Consider the following 27,556-nt stretch of genomic DNA (forward strand, 5'->3'; position numbering starts at 1 on the left):
GCTCTAATTTATAGCTGTCTGCAACATCCCCCATTATGGAGGCTGAGGATTGTCCGAGGGCAACCTGTTCTGGCCATGGTCCATCCACAAAACACCCCCTGTGCTGGGGTCCCCTGAGCATCCCCAGCCAGATTCTCTGGCCAGGTTTCATGCTGCTTTGGGCCTGCAAAGTAGTGCAAAGGGGCCAAGGATGCGACTCCTTGTATTCTCAGCCCAGCTGTAGCTGACCTGCACTTGGGGGAGGGCTGTGGGTCCCTTGCCTGTGTGGTTTCCTGGAAGGTGACACGCAGTTATAAACCTAGCAGCTTTTTGTGGATTGTACAGTGAATAGGGCTAATTATTAACCAGCTGGGTAATTATTATTACTAATAAGTCACCTGCTCCCTTTCTAGGTATCCAAAACCTCCGTGAAGTGGCTTCACACCCTGCTCTGGGTGGCTCCCCTCTATCCCCTGTGGGTGGGGTGAGGCAGCGTGTCTGTAACCCAGCGGAGGGAGGCAGTGTGTATCTCGGGACTGGAGCGCTGGGCTCTGGGCCCCGTTTCCTGCCGGGTGACCTAGGGCAAGCCACAGTCCCCACGCTGTGACTCAGTTTCCCGTCTGTAAAATGGGGCTGCCGCTCCTGCCCACCTAGCCGACGTGCTTTGCCGCTAGAGGGGGCTGGGCGCTGTTAATAACACTGGGCTGCGCCCAGCACCGAAGCAGGGCCCCGGCCGGGGCCAGCCTGCCCGAGGCGGGCGGGATCCCTCCCTTGCTCCGGCTGCCCCCGGGGGAGGCGGGTCTGGCTCAGGGCTCCGCCCTCACCTGGGCGCTCTCGCCCTGCCCGCCGCCCCAGCCACCAATCAGAGCCATGCGCGCCTCGTGAATATTCATGAGCCCCGGGGCGGGGGCGTGGCATGCCATGTAAACGAGCAGGTGCCGGGCTGGCGGCGGAGTGTTCCCTGGCCAGCGGAGCTCGCGCGTCCTGCGCCCGGCCATGGCCCCGCCGCCCCGCGCCTACAGCCCGGCCGAGGTGCGGCAGCGCTGCGCCCAGGGCGCCTGCCTGGTGCTGCGGGGCCGCCGCCTCTACGACCTGAGCGGCTTCGTGCGGCTGCACCCGGGCGGCGAGCAGCTGCTCCGGGAGCGGGCGGGCAGCGACGTGAGCGCCGCGCTGGAGGGGCCGCCGCACCGGCACTCGCGCAACGCGCGCCTCTGGCTGGAGCAGTACTACCTGGGCGAGATGGGCCCGGCCCCCGCGCCGGAGCCGCAGGTACCGTCTCGCCGGCCCCGGCCCCGGCCCCGCATTGCACACACCTCCAGCCACTGCAGCCAGTACCCCCTGCACCTATCCCTGCACCCCGTCCCCACGTTGCACACACCTCCAGCCAGTACCCCCTGTCCCTGCCCTCTGTGCCCCGTCCCTGCATTGCACACACCTCCAGCCGGTACCCCCTGCACCTATCCCTGCACCCCGTCCCTGCCCTCTGTGCCCTGTCCCTGCATTGCACACACCTCCAACCGGTACCCCCTGCACCTATCCCTGCACCCCGTCCCTGCCCTCTGTGCCTTGTCCCTGCATTGCACACACCTGCAGCCTGCACCCCTGGTTCCCTGTCTCTGTCCATCTGTGCCCTATCCCTGTAGTGCACACCCCTAGCCCCTGCATCCATCCCTATACCCTGTCCGTGCCCTCTGCACATCAGACCCCCCGGTCCTGTCCCTGCCCTCTGCAGCCTGGTCCCTCCCTGGGTCCCTTCTCTGCTCCTCTGTGCCCTGTCCCTGCAGTGCGCGTCCCCTGTGTCCTGCATCTATCCCTGTACCCTGTCTCTGGGCTCTGTGTTCACCTGCCCTGTGCATGGTGTGCCCTTGTGTGCCCTGCATCACTCCTTTCTTCATCCCTCCCTTCTGCTCCCCTTCACTTGTGCTGGGCTCTTCACCCACCTGCAGTGCCACTGCTCTGCTCCACCTGGGCCCACTGCACTGCCACCCCCCTCTCATGCCCTCCCCCCATTGCCTTACCCCAAACCTACCCTGTGACACCCCAGCCTCTGCATTCCACCTGCCCCCAGCCTGTGTCCTTCCCGCTGCCCAGATTCTTCCTCCTCCTCCTCCTCATACTGTCCCCTGAGTCCCCTTTTCCCTCCTCCCCGGCCCTGGAACTTCACGTTTCCTTGGTCCTGCAACAACCTGCTGCCCCCCCCCCCCCGTAGTACAGCTGGGAGGGGTGCTTAGGGACAGCTGAGCCTGGTCTGGCAGATCTCGCCACCTATAACTGTAAGTGTATCCAGGCACTTGTATTTTGCACCCACTCAACTTCATCCAGCCCCTTGAACCATGTCCCACACCTGTCTCCTTTCCTGTCCCCGCCCTTCACCTGCGTGGCCCCCCCTTCACTTCCATGCTGGCTTATTGCTCATTTTCTGAATTCAGCACTAACCCTCTACCCCCATCCTCTTCACCTCTGTTCTCTCTAGGATGTGGAAATATAAGGGGGGGGGGGGAAACCCAAGGTTTGTGGTTCACTAGCCCCGCCTTAGCTCAGAGCAAATCCCTTTTGCAATCTCTGCTCAGTTCTAAAATGTTGTGTTGATGGGGAAACTCCCAGAGTTAGAGCAGTTGTTTCTGGATGGCAGGGAGGGGTGGGGTGGGGTGGGGTGGGGAGGGGGCACAAATCCCAGCATGAAGTGCATACATCCCCCTCAAGACTCCCCAACCCCCCCCCCCCCGCCCCGTCCATTTATACTGCAGAGCATTTCACCACTAAGAATAAAATAATTGTCTCCTTTAGGCTAAAATGAGGGTTTAATATTTCAAAATTGTTCCCAGAAGTGGTGGAAAAATGCTTCATTTCTTCATGCAGAGATCCTGGTGCTCAATTAGTTAATTCTCCTCTCAAATAGCTTGTATGCTGCTTTGAAAGGCTTCATTTCTGTGCATGGGTGGGAGGGGTAGTTAACAACGGATGCCAGAGCAAACGCCGCACTCCCATCACTGCATGGCACTGCCCAACTGCTCAATCAATATTACACTGGTAATGATTATACAGAAACAGTGAACTAGTCTTTTGAGCTTGTACCCAGCTTCTGTCATAAAGCTCTGTACTGACACACCAGTAACTTTAGCAGTAAAAATTGGTCGGGTCTGAAAAATTACCAGATTTTCTCTGAAGGCGAAGAGGAATGTTTGTGTAAAGTTTGAAGAAAATCCATCCAACTGGTTTTGAGTAACTGGTCTCTTAAATAATTACCTTGATTTTTAAATCTTGATTCCTGTTTAACGTTTCCTGGTCTCTCATAACCTCAGGAAAAAAATGCCTTGTTACTAGAGCTAAATGCAGTTTTTCTTACAAGTACTTTATTTGCTAAAAAATACAGTTTCAGTTGATCATAAAGTGATAGGGCGCTCACCTGAGGTGTGAGACATCAGCTTCAAACCTTTGCTTTGGAACAGAGCCAAAACAAAATCTTCTGATTTAATTGAAAACTCTGAATTTTTATTTGGTTTGACCTGGATTGAATTTTTTTTTTTTAAATTCCGTACTGGCACCGGACCATAAGAACATAAGAACGGCCGTACCGGGTCAGACCAAAGGTCCATCTAGCCCAGTATCTGTCTACCGACAGTGGCCAATGCCAGGTACCCCAGAGGGAGTGAACCTAACAGGCAATGATCAAGTGATCTCTCTCCTGCCATCCATCTTCATCCTCTGACGAACAGAGGCTAGGGACACCATTCTTACCCATCCTGGCTAATAGCCATTTATGGACTTAGCCACCATGAATTTATCCAGTCCCCTTTTAAACATTGTTATAGTCCTAGCCTTCACAACCTCCTCAGGTAAGGAGTTCCACAAGTTGACTGTGCGCTGCGTGAAGAAGAACTTCCTTTTATTTGTTTTAAACTTGCTGCCTATTAATTTCATTTGGTGACCCCAGAACATCAGTTGTTCACCAAGCTCTGTTTGTTGTTGTCCCTGCAAACTTTCCCTAAAGTTAAATCACCTTCAGCTCATGTGCCAGCTGGATTTAAAGAAAAGTTTTGCTTAATCCTCACTATTAGCAATAGTAGAGATAGATTTGAGCCCAACCCAGCTGCTGTCAATACCAACTCTGTACTATGTGTTGCTTGCTTCCATTAGCAGGCATGTGATGTGCAGGGCGTCTTCCCAACATGAAAGTCACTGCCAAAAGCTTTACACTTCAAAAAGACGACAGGCAGAGATGGAGGGTAGGGGAGAGCAGGGGACAAGAGACAGGGAAGTTGGCCCAGTGATGACAGGCTACATGTTGATGATGCACAGCTTGAATGTGTAATCGTGTTAAACTACATATTGGAATGTCTAGCAAATGCCAGATTATTTTAGAGCCTTGCTGTTATCCCTGTAGGGGTCATGGTAGAAATGCGTGTTCAGGAGTGGATAGTAGCTGTGGACTCAGGAATCGTGCTTGGGAGGTGGCGTGGTGACCTGGGCTGGATAAGCAGAACAGAGGGTCACACTGAGACTGGCACTATTGGGATCACAGTGGGGATGGAGGTGCTAAATAGGGAAGATCTTGTCCTGTGACCAAGGAAGGTAATTTTAGCAGTGTTTTGGAGGCAACATACAGTAGGGAGGCCAGAGAAGAGTCTGCAGTAATCACAGCTGGATACTTGGGTCCTTGCTCAGAGTTCCTGCTGTCGGAATAGAGAGAAGGATGGATCTTAGCTGTGTGGCAGAAGTGGCAGCAGTGTTCAGATATGTAGGGCAAAGGAGAGAGATGAGTCAAAGCTCACTTGTGGCGTATGCACCAGGTTGTTGGGAAGGCCTGTGTGCTGCCCTCAGTTACAGTGCAGGGGGTACTCCAGGCAGAGGAGGGGATTAGGAGTTCTGTTGTAGCCAGGGGATGGCTGCATTGGGAGGGAAAGCAGCCATAGGGCACTGAGGTTACAGTGTCTGAAGGTTTGCAAAGACTGCAGATGTGGTGCCGTTAGAAGGCTTACTTTGATTTCCCCCTAGAAACTGTGGGGCAGTGATCCTTGTGCTTCCATTAGGGTGACCAGTTGTCCCCATTTTTATAGGGAGAGTCCCAATTTTGGGGCCTTTTTGTTATATAGGCACCTATTGCCCCCCACCCCCTGTCCTGATTTTTTACACTTGCTATCTGGTCACCCTAGCTTCCATATCTGTAGGTTTGAGTTTCATCAGCAACTAGACTGTGCTTGAAATGAGGATTAAATGGAGGAAGTACTTGGCTTGAGATGAAAAGATCCAAAAATGGCTCCTTGAAATTTCAAATGTTTAATATTACTTGTGTCCCACTGTCTACCCAGTGAAACCTTATTGTGCCACAACATTTGTGTGGTAGGTAGCTTTGGAGGCAGACTCGGACGCAGGCCAGCTTTCTAGGGTAGGGATAGAAAAATGGTTAAGGAACTTTCATTATTTGAAATCTAGGCTTGGTTCACTCCCTCTGAAGCTGCTGGAGAGAGAGCTTGTGGCAACAGATTATTTTAATCATCAACCTCAGAACCAGCTAAAGAAACTTCACAAATGTACAGTAAATGCCAGCATCTTGTACCAGTGCTAGTTGTAAATCAGGCTGATCAGAGAAATGTAGGGTTGGAAGGGACCTTGAGAGTTCATCTAGTCCGACACACCTCTACACCCCTAGCTGAGGCAGGATCAAGAATACTTAGTAACCCTAATAATGCTTATTCTCTGTTGTCAATTTGCTTGACTGTGACAGCTGTAGAAGCAGGACACCCCTTTGTCAGCCCCCCCTTTCAGACAGGCACAAAGAGGGTCTGTTTGGAATGGAGACTCAGATCAAGAACCCAGGCTTTTCACCCTAGCTTACTTTGACTCTATTCTCTCCTCCCTCTTCTCGCACTCCTTTGCCAATGTTGGAATGAAGGCGGCTGTTCTGTGCCTGTGTGGTAGCTATAGGCTGCCATGGCACATCTTGTCAGGTGGCCGTTGAATCAGGCAGTGCTCTCAAGGAGTCGTCATTAAGCTTGGCCAGCAGTGCTCACATCTTAAATTTAAAGAGCCAGTGACCCATCCAGTGTTTGTTTAGAACTTAAACCCCAAGCAATATGACCTCAAAAGCTAGTTGTGGGTGAGACCCAGGGCCCCTCTCACCAAACTCAAGCACTTGGAAGCAAGGCAGTGGCTACCTAAGGAGGCTGTAAATAGTGTGTTCATGTAACAGACAGGTACAGTATTCTTATCCAGTACAAAGAGCTCCTACGTCATCACAAGACCCAGGTGGAGAGGGGGACCTTGAACCTTTAACCTCTGCAATTCCTGAGACTGGGGAGCTGGCTTCTTCCCCTAATACCCTCACCTCCCCAGTGGGGAAAGCAGCAGCTTGCCACTGCTGGTCACCTCCGTCCAGCTCCCTCCCTGGCTCCTTAACTACGCCCCCACAGAGAGGGTGCTTGCTGCTGCCATCCAGGGATGTGGAGGTGTAGAAAAGAGCCATCACACCAGGCCAAGGGAGCGGAAGATGAGGGCTCTCTCTTCTGCTCCTCCAGCAGGTCTCCCAGTAGTGGTTCCACTCACTGCTGGCCTGGGGCGCTGTCCGCTTGCTGGCTGATTTCTGATCTCCTGCCCCCTGCTCTCAGATAAGCAGAGGCCGGGGTTATAATCCAAATAGGTCATTCCAAGGGCCTGCTCTCTGGAGTGTGGAGGTGCTCCCTTGCTGAAAGCTGCCCTGTTCAGGGACACTTGCCCAAGACCCCCTTAGAACACTGCACCCCCTTCACAGCAGCGAATATCAGCTGGACTCTTGCTGCCTACCCCGGAAGTGATCTAGCCTGAACTGGTGGCAGGTCTTTCATAACTAAGGCCTCCTCCCTTCCCTTTGGACTGCTTTCCCTTGGGGAGGGTGTCAGAGCCAGCACTGTGACATTCAGGGCATGGTGTGCAAGGTTCCTGTTTGGTTACTTTTTGTTTTGTTTTCTTGGCTTAGTTTAGCCCCTGTGTTTCAGCATGGAGTAGCAAGGGCCGCGCACCAGCTATCTCTCAGGGATGGCTTTGTAAATTGTCTGTATTTTGGTATCATAGGGCTCCTATTAGCATTTTTTTTAAATAAAATTCTTCTGTCTTCCAAATCCTTGAAATGGCAAACGTTCCCCAGCGCAGAGACTCTTCTCCTTTCTCCCATGCCACTCCCCTTCCAGCCCCCTCCCCCGTGCTCCCAGAACAAGTCCAACGAGTTGATGTGAATGAAGCTAGCTGGACAAGCAAGTTCCTACTCTGCAGCCTGTTCTGGAAGGGAATGCCATTCATTGTACAAATGCATCAAGAGCCGAGACACCAAACAGTGGAGGGAGATCAGACAACCTGGGACTAGGCAAACTGTCTGGCATCTGCTGATTTAAGTAACAAGTGACTTGCTGCACGTGCTGCCCTCTGACTCAGGTTTGCTTTGCCTGGACCAGGAAGGATTTAAAGCCCATTCTAGTGGCACTGCAAACACTTGTCACCCACAGTTCCTGTTAAGAGGGTGAAAGTACACATTTCCCACTTGTCCTCAATGACTGCTCGTGTGTGTAGTGGTGGTGCAGTAATGTCAGTCCCAGGATATTAGCGAAACAAGCTGGCTGAGGTAATATCTTTCTTTTATTCTCTCTCACTGACAGAAGTTGGTCCAATAAAAGATATTACCTCAGCCACCTTGTCTCTCTTCTTTTCCATATGTAAATTACTCTGTCCTTTGTTCAGACACCACAGTTGTTCGGGCTTTAGGAGAGGCTTATCTCTGCATTTGATGTGCCATGAGGGTTGCACTCAGAGCATTTTGGGTATGTCTACACTACCCACGTTACAGCGCGGTTGCGGCAGCACTGTGATGGGGGCAGTGTAGACACCCTTTATTGCCGGGGGAGAGCTCTCCCAGCGATTTAAAAAAACCCACCCTGAACGAGTGGTGGTAGCGTGGCTCCTGGCGATAAAGCATTGTTTACACTGGTGCTTTTCAGCGCTAAAACTTTTGTCGCTTGGGGGGTGTTTTTTCACAGCTCTGAACAACAAAAGTTTTTAGCACTGAAAGTGGCAGTGTAGACACAGCCTAAGTCTGCCTTTTTAAGGCCCCCATGACATCATGGCATGTCTTCAAGTTTTCTCCAAACAGAGGCAAATCCTTCTCACATAAGTCTGGATTCTACTGTAGACTTAGGCACTGATTCTGATCTCCGTTGATGCTGGTGAGGTTACTACTCTGCTCCGTTCTGTTCTGAGAGAGCTTTGCTCTTGTTTCCCAGCGGTGGGGAATGCCTGGTGAACTCAAAGGATGCTCAAGCAGCCCACGAGCTCTGTGGAATGAGACGAGCATGATTTCCAGTAAGCACCTTCCAAACGGTCCCAGTGGAAGAACAAGCCTGCAGCCTATGGTTATTTCCTATTGCCACAGTCCTGTGCTAAGGACACCCTGTGCAGCTAAAAGAAATTCTCCATGTCTCTGGGTGATTGTCTCCCCTGGATCATTGGAATGTAGGCTTTAGGCCAGCTCACTTGCCATCTAGGGGTGTGTGGCTGAAGACTAGACAGGCATCCTGGAGAGGGAGGATTCTGAGGAATGCCGCATAGAACTTGGATGAGTCTAATGCTGGTTTCTTCAGTCTCTGTTAATAGCTTGAACCTGTTGGACCACATTCTGGCCCTATGTCTTGTATAAAGATATGGTCTTTGACAGCAAAGAGGCTGGAGGACTGGGTGTGCACTTTGAACTGGGGTTTGCTGCCTCTGTCAGCTCTTGCAGGCAGAATTAGTTAACAGTAGGTCCAGGGGTGAAAGTAATTTCAAGGATTTACCAGTATGCAGGAGTCCTGAGCAGGACGTGGCCTCAACTGGAAGAGACGTGGCCTCAATGGGAGGAGGTGGAGCCTTTCAAGATTTAAAGGCCCTGTGGCTTGGAGCCCCAGGGCCTTTGTATCTCCCCAGAGCTACCAGCTGCAGAGGCGTCTGGGAGCCCCAGAGCTCGGGGTGAATTAAAGGGCCTGGGGCTCCAGCTGCCGCGGAGCTCTGGGCCCTTTAAATCACCGCAGGAGCCCTACTGCCACTACCCCAAGGTGGCAGGGCTAGGGCTGGGGTAGCGGCGGCAGGGCTCCGGCGGTGATTTTAAAGGGCCTGGGTCTCCAGCCACTGCAGGGAGCCCAGGCCCTTTAAATCCCCACTGGGGCCCTGCCGTGAGGCTGCCGGAGCTCCGGCGGTGATTTAAAGGGCCCGGGGCTCCCTGCAGCAACTGGAGCCCTGAACCCTTTAAATCACTGCTGGAGAAGCCGGTTTGGAGCCAGTATGCCGGACCGGACCGGCTTACTTTCACTTCTGAGTAGGTCTGAAATACAGGCAGAAGCCCCCTAGAATGTATGTTGATTTGTTCACTTGAACTTGCAGAGTGGCTTGTTCTGTGACTGACTCTAATGATCCAGATAGACATGTTATCCAGTTCTGCAATTGCCAATATATCACATTGCCTCTTAAACGTCAGTCATTCACCTTTTTTTCCACTAGCAAGTCCTTAGAGAGTGTCTTTGAGTTCTGATTGCCAGCTGCACTGCAGGCACTTCTTAGTGAAGTGGTAGATTCTGAACTAATAGCCTGAACTGTATAGAAGATTCTCTAAAATCCACAGCCTGGCTGATGCAGGAACTGGAGTCCAGAGCTATAAAATAGAGCATTATAAACATGGTATAAAGTTGGGTCCCCATACAAGAAGTCCAAAATCTGCACAGAAATTGTTAAATAGTGCTATATTTCATCTTCATTGTTTTGGGCATGAATGATGTTGGAAACAGCTTGCATCAGTTGATTCGAATGGGATTTTCCAAATGGAGGTGAGTGCCCATATACAATCGAAATGCATTGGGAGTTGGGTGTCTTTGAATCTCCCTGTCTAAAGTGACTAATTTTGCAGTTAAGTGGTCTAGTTCTCTCTGCCTTGTATGAGACTCAAGGGTCTCTGAGCAGTGGCCTGAGTGAATGTTGTTTGGCTACTGCATGTTCTAATCAGGGTTCCTGATTCCCTAATTTTTAATTGCCATTTTCAGAGTTGGTGTCCCATGCGTGCCACCCTTTTGGGGTTCAAGTGTTTCCCATGTCCTGGCTTCCAGGGAGCACTTCTGAGTATGGAAGTGTTCTTCGAGTGCTTGCTCATATTGATTCCAATTAGGTGTGCGCACACAGCGTGCACGATCATCGAAAGATTTTTACCCTACCAATGCTTGGTGGGTTGGCTGAGGCGCCCCTGGAGGGGCGCCCTTATGGCGCTGGATATATGCCCCTGCCGACCCAGCGCCCCCTCAGTTCCTTCTTACCGCCCATGACAGTCGTTGGCTGATCTCCACCTCCCTAGCTTTACTCGTTGTACTGTAGATAGTTGTTCAGTGTAGTAGTTAATAGTTTTTAGCAGTTATAGGTTAGTTACTAGTAAGTTTGTATATAGTGTAGATAGTGCTTGGAGGAAATGGGGTTTATCCCCTTCCCTCCTCCCCGGTACCAGGGCCCATGCCCAGATCTCCGGGTTTCAAGCCGTGCTCGGCCTGTCTCAAGCCGATGCCTACAGGACTCCTGCCTGAAGTGCCTGGGGGAATCCCATCAACCAGATAAGTGTCGCATTTGTAAGGCTTTCAAGCCTTGAACAAAAAAGGAGTGGGACTTTCGTTTAAAACAGCTCCTAATGGAAGCAGCATTTAGCCTGGTGCCTTTGGTACCGCGCGCAGACCAGGCGCCGTCGGTCCGAAGCATGCCTCTGGCACTGGAATGACCCAGCACCAGCAAAGACTCTCTGCTCCGGACGTCTCCAGCATCAGTACAGACGTGACATCGTTCACTGTTTCCGCGGCCCAAGAAGCAGCACAAACCACCTGCTGCTTCTGTACAGTTGCAGATACTGCCTGTGCCTCCATTGGAGCAGCAGCCTGGGCCAGACTGTCCCGTGAAGGCTCCAGCTTCGGCACCGTCAATTCTGGCACCACAAGGGCCGTTAAGTCTGGTGCACACAAACTCCCTGGTGTGCACCGTGGTTGAGCTCGGCCTGCCGTCCACTCTGGAGACCTTCTCCACCGCCTGTGACCTGATTGTGCTGATGGAGCCTGGAGCGTCTCACCCCCCGGCACCACCGGTGCGAACTGCCCCATCCATGGGGAAACTCCCGATCCCGCCTGAGATCCTGGCACTGGTCTCCAGCTCCCAGGCGCGGAGCGACAGAGCGGAACGGTGCAATGCTGCATGGCATTCGGCCCCGCCTTGGCCTTTGCGACCGAATTCGACGTCGTCCCAAGCGGGGAGTGGCTACCACATCTAGGGCCATGACACTGATGGCACTAGCCAGGGGCAAGATGAAGGACAGGATCCTGATCAGGGATCGCCATAATGGTCCTTTTGGACTTCTTGGGCATACCACCAAGCCCAAGGTGTCCCCTCAGGCGCTTCTCGATCGGCCCATTCGGAGCCTCGGATGCCTGAGGCCACTGTGAGCCGTCCTCCCCCGGTAGCCTCGGAGGCGACTGCCCTGCCACCAGATCAGACCCATGCCACTAGCGTGGGGGACCTAGGGCAACCGGATCCTCCCCAAACAGACCTTCCCCAGGATCTGCTAGTCCCGGGGGTGTCCTCTTCCTCCTCGCCTGATGAGGCAGTGGCAGGCACGTCCTCCTCTGGCCCCCACCTATAGATCTTCGTGCACACCAGGATCTGTTACGTAGGGTGGCACAGAACATGAACTCCCAGGTGGAAGAGGTGGTGGACATTTTATTGGCCGATGCCCCCAAACATGTCGCTCTACCTTTCATTAGGACCATCCAAGCTAATGCCAATACAATCAGGCAGTCCCCAGCATCTATTCCTCCCACGGCCAGAGGGGTGGAGAGGAAATGCATGGTGCCCTCTAAGGACTATGAATATTTGTATGTTTCCCCCCCCCATCCTTGATCCCTTGTGGTACAGTCTGTGAACAAGAGGGAGAGACACGACCAGCAAGAGCCCACCACTAAGTCCAAGGATGCTAGGCGCTTGGATTTATTCGGGTGCAAGATTTATTCAGCTGGTGGCCTGCAGCTCAGGATAGCTAACCAGCAGGCCCTCCTGAGTCGTTATAACACCTGGACCTCGATGGAGAAGTTCAAGGAGAGGAGTTTGTGGCCTTGCTAGAAGAGGGCAAGAAAGTGGCAAGGACATCCCTGTAGGCGTCTTTAGATGCGGCAGACTCGGCGGCTAGGACTCTAGCCTCAGGCGTGGCTATGCTCCGCATCTCATGGCTACAAGTGTCCGGTCTTCCACTGGAGCTGCAACAGACCATTCAAGACCTGCCCTTTGATGGCCAGGGGCTATTCTCTGATAAAACTGACCCCAGGCTTCAGAGTTTGAAAGACAACCAGGCTATCATGTGCTCACTGGGCATGCATACCCCAGTGATGCAACGTAGACCCTTCCAGCCCCAGCCGCAGTGCACCTACCCTAACCCTCGACCGCGGCAAGACTTCACTAGAAGATGTGGCCGTGGTACTAGGAGGAGACAATCTGGTCCTCAATCAAGCCAGAATCCAGGCCCCCCAAAACCATCGGCGGGGCCCAAGCAAAACTTTTGAAGGTGCGCCCGAGGATGGCGGACCAGTCTCCTTGCAGGATCCTTTCCTGCCTTTCTTCAACCACCTCTCCTATTTCCTCCCTGCATGGTCCCGCATGACATTAGATTGCTGGGTCCTATGCACGGTGGAAACTGGATACTATCTTCAGTTTGTTTCGCCCCCTTCCCGCCCTCCCTCCTCGTCCCTCTTCAGGGACCCCTCTCACGACCAACTCCTCTTACAGGAGGTACAGGCACTCCTGGCTATCGGAGCAGTGGAAGAGGTCCCAAAGGATGTGAGGGGCAGGGGTTTTTACTCCCATTACTTCCTAATCCCCAAGGCAAGGGGGGGACTACGGCCCATCCTGGACCTGTGCAGACTCAACAAATTCATGGTGAAGTTGAAGTTCCGCATGGTTTCCCTGGGGACCATTATCCCTTCCCTGGATCATGGAGACTGGTACGCCGCCCTTGACATGAAGGACGCGTACTTCCACATAACAATTTACCTGCCACACAGGCGATTCCTTTGCTTTGTGGTCAACCAGCAGCATTTCCAATTTACCGTCCTTCCCTTTGGCCTGTCCACAGCACCAAGAGTCTTCACAAAGTGTATGGCTGTCGTAGTGGCCTCGCTCCGCCGACGTCGGATACAAGTGTTTCCGTACCTCGACGACTGGCTCATTCGAGGTTGTTCCGAGCTGCAGGTGCGGTCTCATGTTCATCTCGTCATGAGCTTGTTCAAGCAACTGGGCCTGCTGCTCAACACCGAAAAGTCCACTCTGGAGCCTACACAGAGAATAGACTTCATTGGGGCGATCCTGAACTCGAATCTCACCAGGGTGTGCTTACTGCAGGCCCGCTTGCAGTCCATGATGACCATTATTCATGGCCTCCAAAGCTTCCCGACCTCGATAGCATGCACGTGCCTCGCTCTTCTGGGCCACATGGTCTCATGCACTTTCGTGACCAGACATGCCAGACTATGCCTCCGTCCACTTCAGACCTGGCTCTCGTCAGTGTACCGTCCAGGCCGAGATAGTTTGGACACAATTATCACTGTGCCGATGGAGATCTTATCCTTTCTGGGTTGGTGGCTAAAAGCCAGCTTGGTTTGCGGGGGGATGCCATTCCATGCCCCACAGCTCTCTCTAGCCCTGACCACGGATGCATCATCTCTGGGCTGGGGTGCTCACCTCGCGGGCCTTCGCACACAGGGTCTTTGGTCCATGCAAGAAATAACACTACACATCAACATAAGGGAACTGAGAGCAGCACGCCTGGCGTGTCAGGTATTCCGTGAACACCTTCAAGGCCGTTGTGTCACAGTCTTCACAGACAACACAACAGCCATGTTTTACATCAACAAGCAAGGTGGAGCGCGGTCGTCCCTCCTCTGTCAGGAAGCCATACATCTCTGGGGAATTTTGCATAGCCCACTCAATCGACCTGGTGGCGTCGTTTCTCCCAGGAGTACAGAACGCCTTGGCAGATCGCCTTCCTTTAACCATTATAGTATTTCCCCAGGACTTTGCTTTCAAGGCACAGGGGGTTGCATCTGCGTGCTCTTTGGTGATGCTGTGGACATAAACTGAATGCGATTGGTGGCAGAAGCCAGACATCTTTGATTTGGCCTGCAGTCTCTAAAACACATGCTCTGAGGAATTCACCATCAACAGATGCCAGCAGTGAATTTACAACTCTCAGCAAGTAGCTGGCTTGGTCTGGAAAACGTGTCCTGAATACATGCTCCCTAAGGTGAATGCATGACCAGGTGTAACAGCTGGTGAAGTGTGTGTGAGAGAGAGGATGTGGCAGCAATTACTGGTGAGGGTGTCTTTCATGAGATCTGTTGCCAGGAGTTCGCTAGATTTCCATCACAGGTGGATCCAGCACTGTCGAGCTCATGGTGAGCACCAACCAAATGAACTCTGCTTTGCAAAGCTAGGCTGGATCTGGTGGAAAATCCAAATTGTACAGGCTACGACTGCCCCAAGAGATGCTGTAGTGGCTGGACGAGCAATCTACTTCAGCAGTTCCTGGGCTTGATTCACCACTGTTACTGCAGTAACTCTATGGAAATTGATGGAGTTACACTAGCGCAGAACTGCATTAATGTACTGGAGCTCAGGCCCCTTGTTTGTAACTAGATTTCTAGCTTGTTGATATCTGGACAATGGACCAACTGAAGGCTGCCTCCTACTTTATTGCTCGTTCCAGCTGAAGGCGTGGGGTTGGCTTCTGGAAATGCAATCTAATCACTATTGCGACTGGAGCTGCCTTTGTGTTTTTAAGATGGCATGTTTGTGGCTGGGAGCAATTGGTGTGGCCACACCCACTAAATCTGGCGTCGGATCTGAAGTAGCATTTGGCAGCTTTGTGTGGGTGTCCATGTGGGCTTACAAATCTCAGCTATGCAAGTGTGTCAGAGGAGGGAGGAACTGAGACTGCATCCACAGGGAGGATGCCAAAGGAGATACTAAATGACTTTCCAGCTTCTTTGTCGGTGTTACATATGAGTTTGGTTGGGTGCAAACAAACTGCAGGATTGAGCGGGGGCAGCATGGAATTCTTGCCAGGCTGGGGGTCAGAACTCCAGTGCTCCCCTCTGGTGTGAGAAGCAGGGGGGGCACAAGCACCCACTGGCGCCTACAAAAGTTGGCGCCTGTGCTCCAAGTACTACCATAGACACTTCAGAGCCCAGTCCAACAAGGCAGGAGGAGGAGTAGAGCGAGGGTGCTGAGGAGGAGGAGGAAGACACCCTGGCATCCCTAGATACATGCAGCCAGGAGCTGTTCTCAAGCTAGGAGGAAGGTAGCCAGGCACGGTGGCCGGTGCTTGGGGAAGGACAAACACCAGAGGAGGTTCCCGGATATAACCAGGGGGATGCAGTTATCGGCCAGGTCCAGCTTCCCATACAGAGAGTACCAGCCGCCCTGTAAACAGCCAAAAGCACACTCCACCGTCATTCTGCACCGGCTCAGCCTGTTGTTGAACCACTCCTTGCTGCTGTCAGGTCTCTGTGTAGGGTTTCATGAGCCATGGCATTAAAGGGTAAGCAGGGTCTCCAAGGATCACAGGCCAGTGTTCCAAAAGATGCGTGTGTCATGCACCTTTCTGGGCCAGCCTGCGTTAATGTCAATGAAACGACCACGGTGATCCACAAGCGCCTGGAGAACCATAGAGAAATAGCCCTTCCAATTAATGTACTCGGAGGCTAGGTGGGCTGGTGCCAGAATTGGAATATGCGTCCCATCTATCGCCCCTCCGCAGTTAGGGAAACTCATTTGTGCAAAGCCATCCACAATGTCCTGCACGTCCCCAGAGTCATGGTTCTTCATGACGGGGAAAGGAGTCGAGGAAAGCTGGCTGTATTTTAAAGAATCCTTATTGAGGTTGCAGGAACAAACCATCCTGATGTATAGGAAGAGAAGTAAATTACGGTAGGCGACCAGCTTGGCTTAACAGTGAAATCCTTGCTCGTCTTAAACACAAAAAAACAGCTTACAAGAAGTGGAAGATTGGACAAATAACCAGGGAGGAGTATAAAAGTATTGTTCAGGCATGCAGGAGTGAAATTAGGAAGGCCAAATCACGCTTGGAGTTGCAGCTAGCCAGAGATGTTAGGAGTAACAAGAACGGTTTCTTCAGGTATGTTAGCAACAAGAAGAAACATACCTAGTTTGTTATAAACAGTGGACGAAAAGCTGAATATGAGTCAACAGTGTGCCCTTGTTGCCAAGAAGGCTAATGGCATTTTGGGTTGTATAAGTAGGGGCATTTCCAGCAGATTGAGGGATGTGATCATTCCCCTCTATTCAGCACTGGTGAGGCCTCATTTGGAGTACTGTGTCCAGTTTTGGGCCCCACACTACAAGAAGGATGAGGATAAATTGGAGAGAGTCCAGCGGAGGGCAACAAAAATGATGAGGGGGCTGGAGCACATGACTTCTGAGGAGAGGCTGAGGGAACTGGGATTGTTTAGCCTGCAGAAGAGAAGAATGAGGGGGGATTTGATAGCTGCTTTCAACTACCTGAGAGGGGGTTCCAAAGAGGATGGATCTAGACTGTTCTCAGTGGTAGAAGATGACAGAACAAGGAGTAATGGTCTCAAGTTGCAGAGGGGGAGGTTTAGGTTGGACATTAGGAAAAACTTTCACTAGTAGGGTGATGAAGCACTGGAATGGGTTACCTAGGGAGGTGGTGGAATCTCCTTCCTTAGAGGTTTTTAAGGTCAGGCTTGACAAAGCCCTGGCTGGGATGATTTAGTTGGGTTTGATCCTGCTTTGAGCAGGGGGTTGGACTAGATGACCTCCTGAGGTCCCTTCCAACCCTGAGATTCTATGATTCTGAGCAGCATGTGATTAATGGCCCTGCAAACTTGCATCAACACAATTCCAACTGTCGACTTCCCCACTCCAAACTGGTTAGCAACCAGTCTGGAGTTGCCAGCTTCTAGATTGCAATAGTCACCCGCTTCTCCACCATCAGGGCAACTCTCAATCTCATGTCCTCGCGCTGCAGGGTGGGGGCGAGCTCATCACACAGTCCCATGAAAGTGGCTTTTCTCATCCGAAAGTTCTGCAAGTCTGGGATGACAAGCAGCGGCTGCAGGACGATGTGATCCCATCACTCAGTGCTTGTTTCCCGAGCCCAGAAGCGCCGTTCCACAGTGGTGAGCATGTCCGTGAATGCCACAAGCAATCTCATGCTGTATGCATTACTCGAGTCAATAGCATCTTTGGAGTCCTTACTGCCACTTTGGATCTTAAGGAATAACTCGATTGCCAAATGTGATGTGCTGGTGAGATTTGTCAGCATATTCCTCAGCAGTTCGGGCTCCATTCCCGCAAACCGAAAGGGAAGACAGAGCACGCAGTATAAAAAAGTTGAAAGATGGCCCCAATTATGGACGGAAGCAGAGGGGTTGCTGGGATGTGAACTGATGCATCATGGGGTGTTTGGACAGGACCCAGAATGCCCCGCACATCCTGCCCCCTTTCCACAAGCCACAGCACCAGAATGGAAAGAGGTGTTCTGTGAGAGAGCTGCCCACAATGCACCGCACCCAATGCTGCTGCAAGTGCTGCAAATGTGGACCTGCCAGTCCGCTTGCAACTGTCAGTGTGGACAGACTACAGTGCTTTCCCTACTGCGCTCTCCGAAGGCTGGTTTAACTCGAAGCGCTCTGTAGCCATGCCCTGAGGCAGCAAGGAGACGCACTGCCCATGGCTCAAGGTCACCTGAATAATGAGACCCTCAGTCTGCAAGGCTGCCAACCAGAGCTCTTCCACCACCAAAGTAGCTGTTTTTCAATCGTACATAGATCCCCGTGTGATTGTGATGCTTTTCCTAGCACCCAACAGGACTGCAGCCCCTCGCGTACTCTAAAGAGCTCAGATGCGGGAATAGAGCTGCAGGGAAGCGCCAGAAGTGATGCACTGATGTGTGTCCAGAGCATTCTAGCCCAGGGTCACTTAATCAGGGGAGCTATACAACTTCCTGGGAAGAGTCATAGTCTCTTTCCGCTCTCACTGTCAGACTTGCATATCTTCTAGAATATAGCTAGAAACGCTGCATCATAGTCCCTCAGTAATGCGCTGCTGGCTATGGGCCCCCATAGGGCTATGAACACCAGCAGTTTCTAAACCGGCTCTTATTGTAGAGATCATATTGTGTACACCTCCCCTCCCAGGCTCCAGGCCCTCTCTGCACCAGAGTGGGTGACACCAGAATGGATTTTTAAGGGGGCTGAATGAAAATAAATGACCTTTTTTTGGTCCTGTCTGCCCAGCATGTCTCAGCTGTTCCTACATCCAGCAAGGAGATGTCTTCTGTGTGGATAAGGGCTGGATCTCCACTAGTCTGCCTCCTTGCACTGCTCTCCTCTCTTCAAATCCTTCTTCTCTTTGATTCTAACCTCCTATTTGCTACTCCGGCTGACTTCTGGGTTGTGTGAAGCTTGCTCGTGGCTCAATTTTACACCAGTGAAACTCCTGGCAGAGGTGAGTTGGCCATGGACCGTACACACAGGAGCTTTCTGTCTTTGGTCTAGATGGTTGAGGTTTATAGGAGTCCTAGGAGTATTGGAGTGGGGAGCAGCCATTAGCTCTCCCTTTGGGGACTGATGCCTCCATTGTCCCTGACAGCTGTGCATGGCTGGCTGAGACCTGCTGCTCTCCAGAAGTCACGCACCTGGAAAACTAAATAGCCGTTACCCAGTCAGCACTGTTGATCAAGTGAAATGTGCTTGGATGTGCAGTTACCTGCTGTCTAGTTAATGGGTAACTCAATGTGAAATACCTGGAGGAAGGGCATGCTTAGTATGCTGCTGTTCAGAGAGCTAGCCTTCAGCTCTGTGCTTCCTTGCTGGGGTGGCTAGCTGTGGGCGTGCGCATGCAGGTTAGATACGATAGATCAGGATCCTTCACTGCTCTGAATATGGAGGCAGATCTCCTGGCTTTGGAACTCAGTTGGAGGCAAGAGCCAGAGAGCCCAGACCACCTATAGCACTTGGTACCTAGATGTGGCCATTGCCTAGTATCTGTCAGGACCCTGGTCACTGGATGTTGTCTGGAGATCCTGCCCATCCTGAAAGCACTTGGCAACTGGTCTGTTGCTCCCATATCTGTCAAGGGGCTCAGACTTGTAGGGCTTGTCTCTGCTGTCTTGTTAATGCCTCTGGAGTTGGCCTAGCTCCAGTGAGAGCTCCAAAACACCACTGGAGCTGCATAGTGGTTGGAAGTATCAGAGGGGCAGGCGGGTTAGTCTGTATCCACAAAAACAATGAGGAGTCCAGTGGCACCTTAAAGACTAACAGATTTATTCAGGCATAAGATTTTGTGGGTAAAAATCCCACTGCATGCCTCTGAAGAAGTGGTTTTTTACCCTCAAAAGCTTATGCCCAAATAAATCTGTTAGTCTTTAAGGTGCCACTGGACTCCTCATTGTTACAGTGGTTGGATTACTGCAGAGTCTATTAGCATCACAGAACAGCGTTACTAGCTCCAGTGTTGTCAGTACATGAGTGTCACCCTATGTGCTCTGGCAAGCCAGCTAGCTCCAGGTTAAAGCACCATTTAACTTGTGCTAAAGGATTCCCTGTGTGGACGGGAGTCAGGGTAGGGGGCCACGCTTGTTATAGCTGAAGATAACATTGCAACGGCAGCAGCATAAGCCACAGAGGTGATGTTTGGTCTTGATGCTTCTGGTGGGGGACAGCAAGCGCACTGGGGACTTTTAAGCAGACACAAATCTGCTGGGAAGTGACCATCCACCATCCGATGGCAATGCCTTTGGACTGAGGTGCACAAGAGGCCTAGAGGTGATGGCCTCTAAATCCCATTGCCTACCCCACGCCATCCTGTTCCCAGAGGCATGTGCAGGTAGTGCTACAGTGAACGTCCTGATTGAGGTGTGCCTACAGAGGAGGTGGTGATTATTGTTTACCAAGGTCCTAAACATGCAGCTGGGTTTGGATCCTTATATGAAAAAAAGTGTAGCTTCAGCAATCATCTGCAGATCTGAGAGAGGCTCTCAGCTAGCTCTGTAGTACCTGCAGACGCTCACGTAGGAGGTGTCTGCCTCCACGTGTGGTATAATGCAGATCACCACTGTTCTCTGTACTCTCCCCATGCTTGATGCTGAAAACTCCTTCAGCCCTGATGAAAACCTATTGTGGGGGCTCAGGCTGTGTCAGAACAGTGACCGTGACCTTGTTTCTCAAAGCCACGATGGTGCAGGCAGGGCCATTCCTTGGTCTGCCCTTGCTCAGGGAAGCACTAGTACGTTCCTCCATACTTGGGAGTGCGTTGGATCCTGGACATTTAGCTGCAGAGGGTTTTCTGAACCCTCTGAACAAAAGAGACCTTTGCTACTTGCTATGATGCAGAGATGAGATGATGTGGCTGGTCACCTATCAGAGCTGGGAACCTCGCCTTGTTCCAGAGTTCCTGTGACCGAGAAGGGTGTTGGCTAGCAAAGAAGGATGTCCAACCTGCTGAAGTGTCCCATGTTAGTGATCGCTCTGGTGAGATCTTCTGTCGGATGGATCCTTTGCAGTAGCCCAATAACTATAGGGCTTGTGATCCATGTATGCCCATGGGGTAATCCAGAGTCCATTGAGTTACTGTCTCGCACTGAGAAGAACACAGGAATAAAGGATGATGCATTATTACAATCAGAGCTGGATGAATAATGCAACAAAATTACTTGAGTCCTCATTCACATTGTCAAGCACAGTTGCTTTGGCTGTTGTCTTTCTACAGACAATGGAATGAATAAGTTCACTGGGAATGCTGCTTGAAATGCCAAATTTTCACCAGTTAGTGTAATTCAGTCAACAAACAAACAAACACGTACCACAAACCAATCAAAACAACCCGCAAGTTAAAGGCACAGAGCAAAGACTTCACAAGCAGCCCGTGGGCAGAGATTGGCATAAAACAACTGGAATACCTCAAAAAAAACCCAACCTCTGGAACTTCGGATCTGCTCACAACCTGGAGGGAAGCTGTGGACGGAGTCTCAGTTGCTGCAAAGTGTGTGCGTACACTAGTAAAACTTGTGTGTCTGAGAGCAGGGGTAGAGGACATGACAGCAGTCCCACTGCGCCAGGGTGCACGATGGTTTGCGCCATTGAGTCTGGTGCAGCTGTAGCACTGGAGGAAAAACATTTTAGACTTTTCCTAGTGTGAGTGAAGCCAAGGAAACTGACTGTGAAGTCTGAGTTGGGGATCTTCCCAGGGCATAACATCCACCTTAGCCTGAGACTGGAAACTTGCAGTGTGGGGTCATGAAATCATGGGATGGACAGAAGGGTGAGAACCTTGGACCTTACATTATTCATATTCAGATAGCACACACAGTGCCTTGCAGAAGAGAGAGGGAGGAGGAGGCATTGAGCAGGGATTGCTGGTAGAGGAGCATCTGTAGGGTTTCGATAGATGGGTAGACACCTGCGTGGGAAGACACACTGCAACCTCTCTCTTGCGGGGCTGAGGAATCTGAATTCATGAAGTGGGTTAGGTGTTTCTCCTTTGACGTCTTGATAACTCGTGCTGTGATAGCGCTGCCAGACGGTACCATCGTGCAAACATGCCCTCCATGCAGTACATGCGATAAAAGAGGCTGCTAATGCGTCTCTCTAACCTTGGCACACATGTGCCCTTCTAGCACTCTTTAACTTGCTTGCTTTCTAATGGTACCTCTTGTGTTTAAAGTTTCTGCTCATAAAAGGGATGTTTTACTGAATGTTTCTAAACCAGGGCTGATGCGGCATTAAATTCCCACCTTTCCCACCACCCCAATCAAATCCAGCATGCATATGGGTGTCATGCCCATGTTGGGGGAGGGATAGCTCAGTGGTTTGAGCATTGGCCTGCTCAACCAAGGGTTGTGAGTTCAATCCTTGAGGGGGCCACTTAGGGATCTGGGGCAAAAATCAGTACTTGGTCCTGCTAGTGAAGGCAGGGGGCTGGACTCAATGACCTTCCAAGGTCCCTTCCAGTTCTAGGAGATTGGTATATCTCCAATTATTTATTTTTATGCTATCCCTCCACAATGCCCTCTCTTTCTGAGCAGGCAGGTGACCATCAAACATCCTGTTTTCTGAGCATTGCTGAGAGCAGCAGCCTGTATGTTCCATCTCCAGCTAGCAGGAACAACACTGATGAGCATCTGAATCATGGGCAGTGGGTATCACAGGCCAGGGGAGGCTGAGCCTCCCCAAACAGCCCTGCATGACCCCACGCATCCTCCACCCCCAGAGCCTCTCCTGCTTCCTGCTAGTGCTTTTCCCTCATGGCCGGCTTGTGGCCCAGGATTCCCGGGGCTGGGAGATGCTAGGGGCTGCACTGCCTGCCTGGCGCTCCAGGGCCGTGCCACCTGCCCGGTGCTCTGGGGCTGGAGGCACTGGCAGCGGCACGGCCTGCCTGGCCAGCACTCCGGGCCTGGAGGTGCTGGGGTGGCGGGGCCGGCAGCTGCAGTTGGGGGGCTCTGGGTTACGGCGGGGAAGAGGCAGGGCAGGGGCTAGCCTCCCCAAGCCGGCAGTTCATGCACTGCCCATGATCTGCATTTATAAATACTTGGCCTTGTGTGGGGTTGTAATGTTGTCACAGGAGTTCAGGAGTGGTGGGCCCTCTAACTTAGGGTGGGGTAGTGTGCAATGTTTGACAGGTGTCTTTTTCTCTTTAAATAGTGGCAGCGGAGCTAGTTCAGACTGGTGCCTGCCTGGTTTCCAGCCTGAGGGAAGGTGATTTACTGCAGCTGGGAGCAGAAGGGGCGTGGGGAGGGGATTGGGAGTGTCCAGCATCCTACTCCATGAATTGCCAAGTAGAACAAAAGCACAATTCGTACACTCTTCCCCTTCCAACCCTCTCTGAAATGCTGAGCAAGAGTTTAGTTGAAAGCTTTCTTCCAAGTGGAAGCATTGGCTTCTGCAGTTAAATGTTTCTGCATTTTGCTCCTAGCTATACTTGGCTACAAAGAGGCCTTTCCGGCATTAATGCTTAATGGGTGGGGTGGGAACACTAGCAGGTAGATTTTTGTCAGTGTTTACTTTAACCACCATGTCATCTAACTGAGCTGGTTGGGTTTAGATAACAGGGCAACTCTCTGACACCCTCTGTCAGTTTCTCTGGACTAGTGCTCCCACCATTGGGCCAGTAGCAATGGTGGGAAACTTTAGGAGAAAGGACAGTGAATGCAGGAGGAATTAAATCCTTTAGGTTTAATCAGGTGCAAGGCCTCTCTGCCTTCTCCCTTGTGGAGAACCTTGTAATGGATCTATTCTAGAGCAGTGGTCTCCAAACTTCTTTGATCGTGCACCCTATCAGTAAAAAATTTTTGAGCACGCACCCCCATATATGTATATTTATTTGTGTATAAATTATATACATGTAGTACTGTACTAATATATTGTGTACACTATAAAACATACACAAAAAATAGAAATTAAAAAAGGATGCGATAAAGATGAAAACCAATATTTTTTTAAAAAATTATTTTTTATTTACTAACCGTACAAAACCCCATTTTGCGCTCTCAAAAAAAAATTAATATTTTTTTAGTGAGAGCAATGTGATTGAATATGCTTCATTATTTCTGAATATCTTGGTTTAACTCTTTGTGATATAGCGATTTGAAGGTCTGGAGTAGGGTTAGGTTGCGGGAGGCCGCTCAGGGTGGGGGTGTAGGGTCTGGGAGGGAGTTAGGGTGCAGGAGGGGGCTCAGGATGGGGTGCGGGGTCTGGGAGGGAGTTAGGGTGCAGGAGGGGGCTCAGGGTGGGGGTGTGGGGTCTGGGAGGGAGTTAGGGTGCAGGAGGGGGCTCAGGATGGGGTGCAGGGTCTGGGCAGGAGTTAGGGTGCAGGAGGGCACTCAGGGTGGGGTGCGGGGTCTGGGAGGGAGTTAGGGTGCAGGAGGGGGCTCAGGATGGGGTGCGGGGTCTGGGAGGGAGTTAGGGTGCAGGAGGGCACTCAGGGTGGGGTGCGGGAGGAGGCTCAAGGCTGGGGCAGGCAGGAGGTGCAGAGCACTTACCTGGGGCAGCTCCTGTTTGGTGCAGGTGGCTCTGTGCAGTGCGGAACCGCCCCCATGGCCACAATTCTGGGAGCTGCCCCCCTCAACCCCGGGCAGGGCCACCCAGAACACAGGGGCTTTAGGGGCTGCAGGGCCCTGGGCTAAGGGGGCCCCGGGGCCCTGGCCTGCAGCTCTAAAGCCCCTTTCGGAATGCGGCCCTGCGAGCACGGGCCAGAGGACTCGGGAGGAGCAGAGGCAGCCGCGCAGCCAGAGGCCGGAGAGAAGCAGCGTTTTCCCCTTCAAAGCACCACTTCTCTCCAGCCGGCTTTGAAGGGGAAAGCGCCGCTTCTTTCCTGCCGCTGGCTGCGCGGCTGCCCCTGCTCCTCCAGGCCGGAGGACTCGGGGCCACATTCCGAAAGGGGCTTTAGAGCTGCAGGCCGGGGCCCCGGGGCCCCCTTAGCCCAGGGCCCTGCAGCCCCTAAAGCCCCTGTGTTCTGGGTGGCCCTGCCTGCGGAGGTGGGGAGGCAGCTTTCCCGCTCGCTCCCTCCCTCCCTCCTCTGGCCGCGCCTTTCTTTTTTTTTTTTTCCTCTGGCGATGCTCCTCCTGCAGTGCTGTCCTTTTGCTCCGGCGGTGCTCCTCCTGCCGTGCCCCCCAATGAATCGTCTTGTGCACCCCCTGGGGTGTGCGCACGCCACTTTGGAGGCCACTGTTCTAGAACATGACAAAGGTAATGTTTGTTAAACTAATTATGCCTCCACTAGGTCTGTACTAGGAGCTGGACTTTCTCCTTTGATCAAATGATATATTAAAAAAATCATAAATTTATTATATAAACCAATGGAAGAAAGGGGAAGTTGATAGTAATGAATATAAATTAGGAGCTAGGAATTGTAGACCACTGATAAGGGAAGCAAAGGGACATAAGGAGAAATCTATTGCCTGCAGAGTTAAGGATAATGAGGTGTTTTTTTCAAGTATATTAAGAACAAAAATAATCCTAACAATGGTATTGGTACATTACTAGATGGAAATGGTAGAATTATCAATAATACAGAGAAGGGAGCAATGTTCAATAAATATTTCTATTTTGTATTTGGGAAATAAACAGATGTCATACCATATGCTAATTCTCTTTCCATTCCACTAGTATCTCAGGAGGATGTTAAACAGCAGCTACTAAGGCTAGACACTTTTAAATCAGCAGACACAGATAACTTGCATCCAAGAGTTTTGAAAGAGCTAGCTGAGGAGCTCACTAGACCATTGATATTTATTTCCCCCCCGCTCCCCAATAACTCTTGAAAACTGGGAATTTCCAAAAGAGTGAGAGAAAGCTATTGTTGTGCCAATATTTAAAAAGGATAAACAGGATTACCAAAGTAATTATAGGCCTGTCGGTCTGACACCAATCCCAGACAACATAATGGAGCAACTGATATGGGACTTGATTAATCAAGCCTTAAAGGAGGGTAATATAATTAATGCCAATCAACATAAACAGATTAAAAGCTGGCGAACTGAGAGGTCTCAAAATGTAATTTTAAACAGGGAGTAATCATCAACCAGATGTGTTTCTAGTGGGACCCTGCAGGGATCAGTTCTCTGCCCTATGCTGTTAAAGCTAATTAATAAAAGTTGTTAATCTTCGCTGATAAAATTTGCAGATGACCCAAAAATTGGGGGAGTGGTAAATAATGAAAAGGACAAATTGGTGAGAGAGCGTGATCTAGATTGCTTGATAAACTGGGTACAAGCAAACAATATGCATGTTAAGGCTAAATGTAAATGTATATGTATACATCTAGGAAGGAAGAATGTAGGCCATACATACAGGATGTGGGGGACTCTACCCTGGGAAGCAGTGACTCTGAAAAAGATTTGGGGGGTCATGGTGGATGATCAGCTGAACATGAGTTCCCAGTGCGATGCTGTGGCCAAAAGCGCTAATGCAATCCTGGGATACATACATAATGTTGAGTAGGAGTAAAGAGGTTATTTTTATCTCTGTATTTGGCATAGGTGCAACCACTGCTGAATACTGCATCCAGTTGTGGTGTCTACCATTGAGGAAGGATGTTGATAAATTGGAGAGGGTCCAGAGAAGAGCCACCAAAATATTAAAGGGTTAGAAAACCTGCACTATAGCAGTAAACTCAAATAACTCAATCTATTTAGCTTAACAAAGAGATGGTTATAAGGGGTGACTTAATTATAGTCTATTAATACCTACCCAGGGAACAAATATTTAATAATGGGGTCTTCAGTCTAGCAGAGAAAGGTATAATGTGTCCAATGTCTGAAAGCTGAAGCAAATTCAGACTGAAAATAAGGATGTAATTTGTAATAGTGAGCGTAATTAACCATTGGCACAATCTACCAAGGGTCATGGTGGATTGTCCACTGCTGACCATTTTTAAATCAAGACGGGATGTTTTCTAAAAGCTCTGCTCTAGGAATTACTTGGGGGCATTTCTCTGGCCTGTGCTCTACAGGAGGTCAGATGAGATTATCATGGTTGTCCCTTCTGGCCTTGGAATCTATGAATCCATGAAAGTGCTATACACCAAGAAGGCAAGAAAGCTGTTAGAATACAGTTGCCAGACTGTCCTGCTGAGTGGGACAGGTTATACCGTTTGTATACTGACAACCGTTAATCTGTTGGCCATGAGCTTTGGATGCTGTCAAACAGATGAGGTATGTACCCAAGCAGGAGGAGGATCAAACTAACCGAGGGTAGGGAGTGAAATGCAACCGACAATTAAGGGACATGGAGGCACTATAGGGCAATCCTTTTGCTGGCCTTCACTGCTGAATGCGAGGTCATGCCATGTGCAGTGCTGGTATTGACCGGTTTTCTTGCATACGGTAACATTGCATTGGAATTAGATTCCTCAAAAGACAGCATCTCTGGAGTGCAAGGGCAGCGTTAGAGGTGTCTTGGCCTCATGTGCCTGGTCTGTGAGGCAGCTGCCTGCCATTGCGTTATCAGAATTCCGACAGCAGGCAGGGCTGCCTTAAGTTGACCAGGATCTTCAAGTTCATCACAACAACCTCTACCCTTCTCCTAATGTGTTAAGTAATTCTGGCAAAGTTAATTACACTTAACTGTTCTACCCAGCATAAATAAATATGGTCAGCAAGCTGTGGAAACCGTGCATTGGATAACCTCTTGCCTTGCGCATTCTTGCTGGAAATGTTGACTCTCTGGTTCCAGGTACCATTGTGCCTTTGTTGCCTTGTTTTGTCACAATGGTGCTAGGTGGAGATCTGGTCCCCGTACCTCCCGCACTCCAATAGGGTTGCAGGCATGTTATATGAGGTGAGATTGGGAGAATTGCAGACATGTTCGCTCTGGTGTTATTTTTGACACACGTAGGTTGGCACAGTAAATACCTGCACACGTTCTGTTGAACAGATGTCAAGCCCATCTGTTTAGTTTTGTGGCAGAAGCTCATGCTCATGAAAGCACTGGCTCTACGCAAGCACTAAGAAAAGCTTTTGATGTCGATAGTTGTT

General features: G+C 50.9%; 1 protein-coding gene across 1 annotated transcript in view; it reads left to right on the forward strand.

The window, feature by feature from the left end:
* Positions 1–910: 910 nt before the first annotated feature.
* The window catches only part of FA2H (fatty acid 2-hydroxylase), a 71,419-nt gene continuing 44,773 nt past the window's right edge, over positions 911–27,556 (forward strand). The window contains exon 1 of the mRNA XM_044987772.1: positions 911–1,248. Within this exon, the coding sequence (XP_044843707.1) occupies positions 976–1,248 (273 nt within the window). The 5' untranslated portion in view covers positions 911–975. The remainder of the gene's footprint in view (positions 1,249–27,556) is intronic.

This window comes from Mauremys mutica, chromosome 14 (genome assembly GCF_020497125.1).
Source record: "Mauremys mutica isolate MM-2020 ecotype Southern chromosome 14, ASM2049712v1, whole genome shotgun sequence".
NCBI lineage: Eukaryota > Metazoa > Chordata > Testudines > Geoemydidae > Mauremys > Mauremys mutica.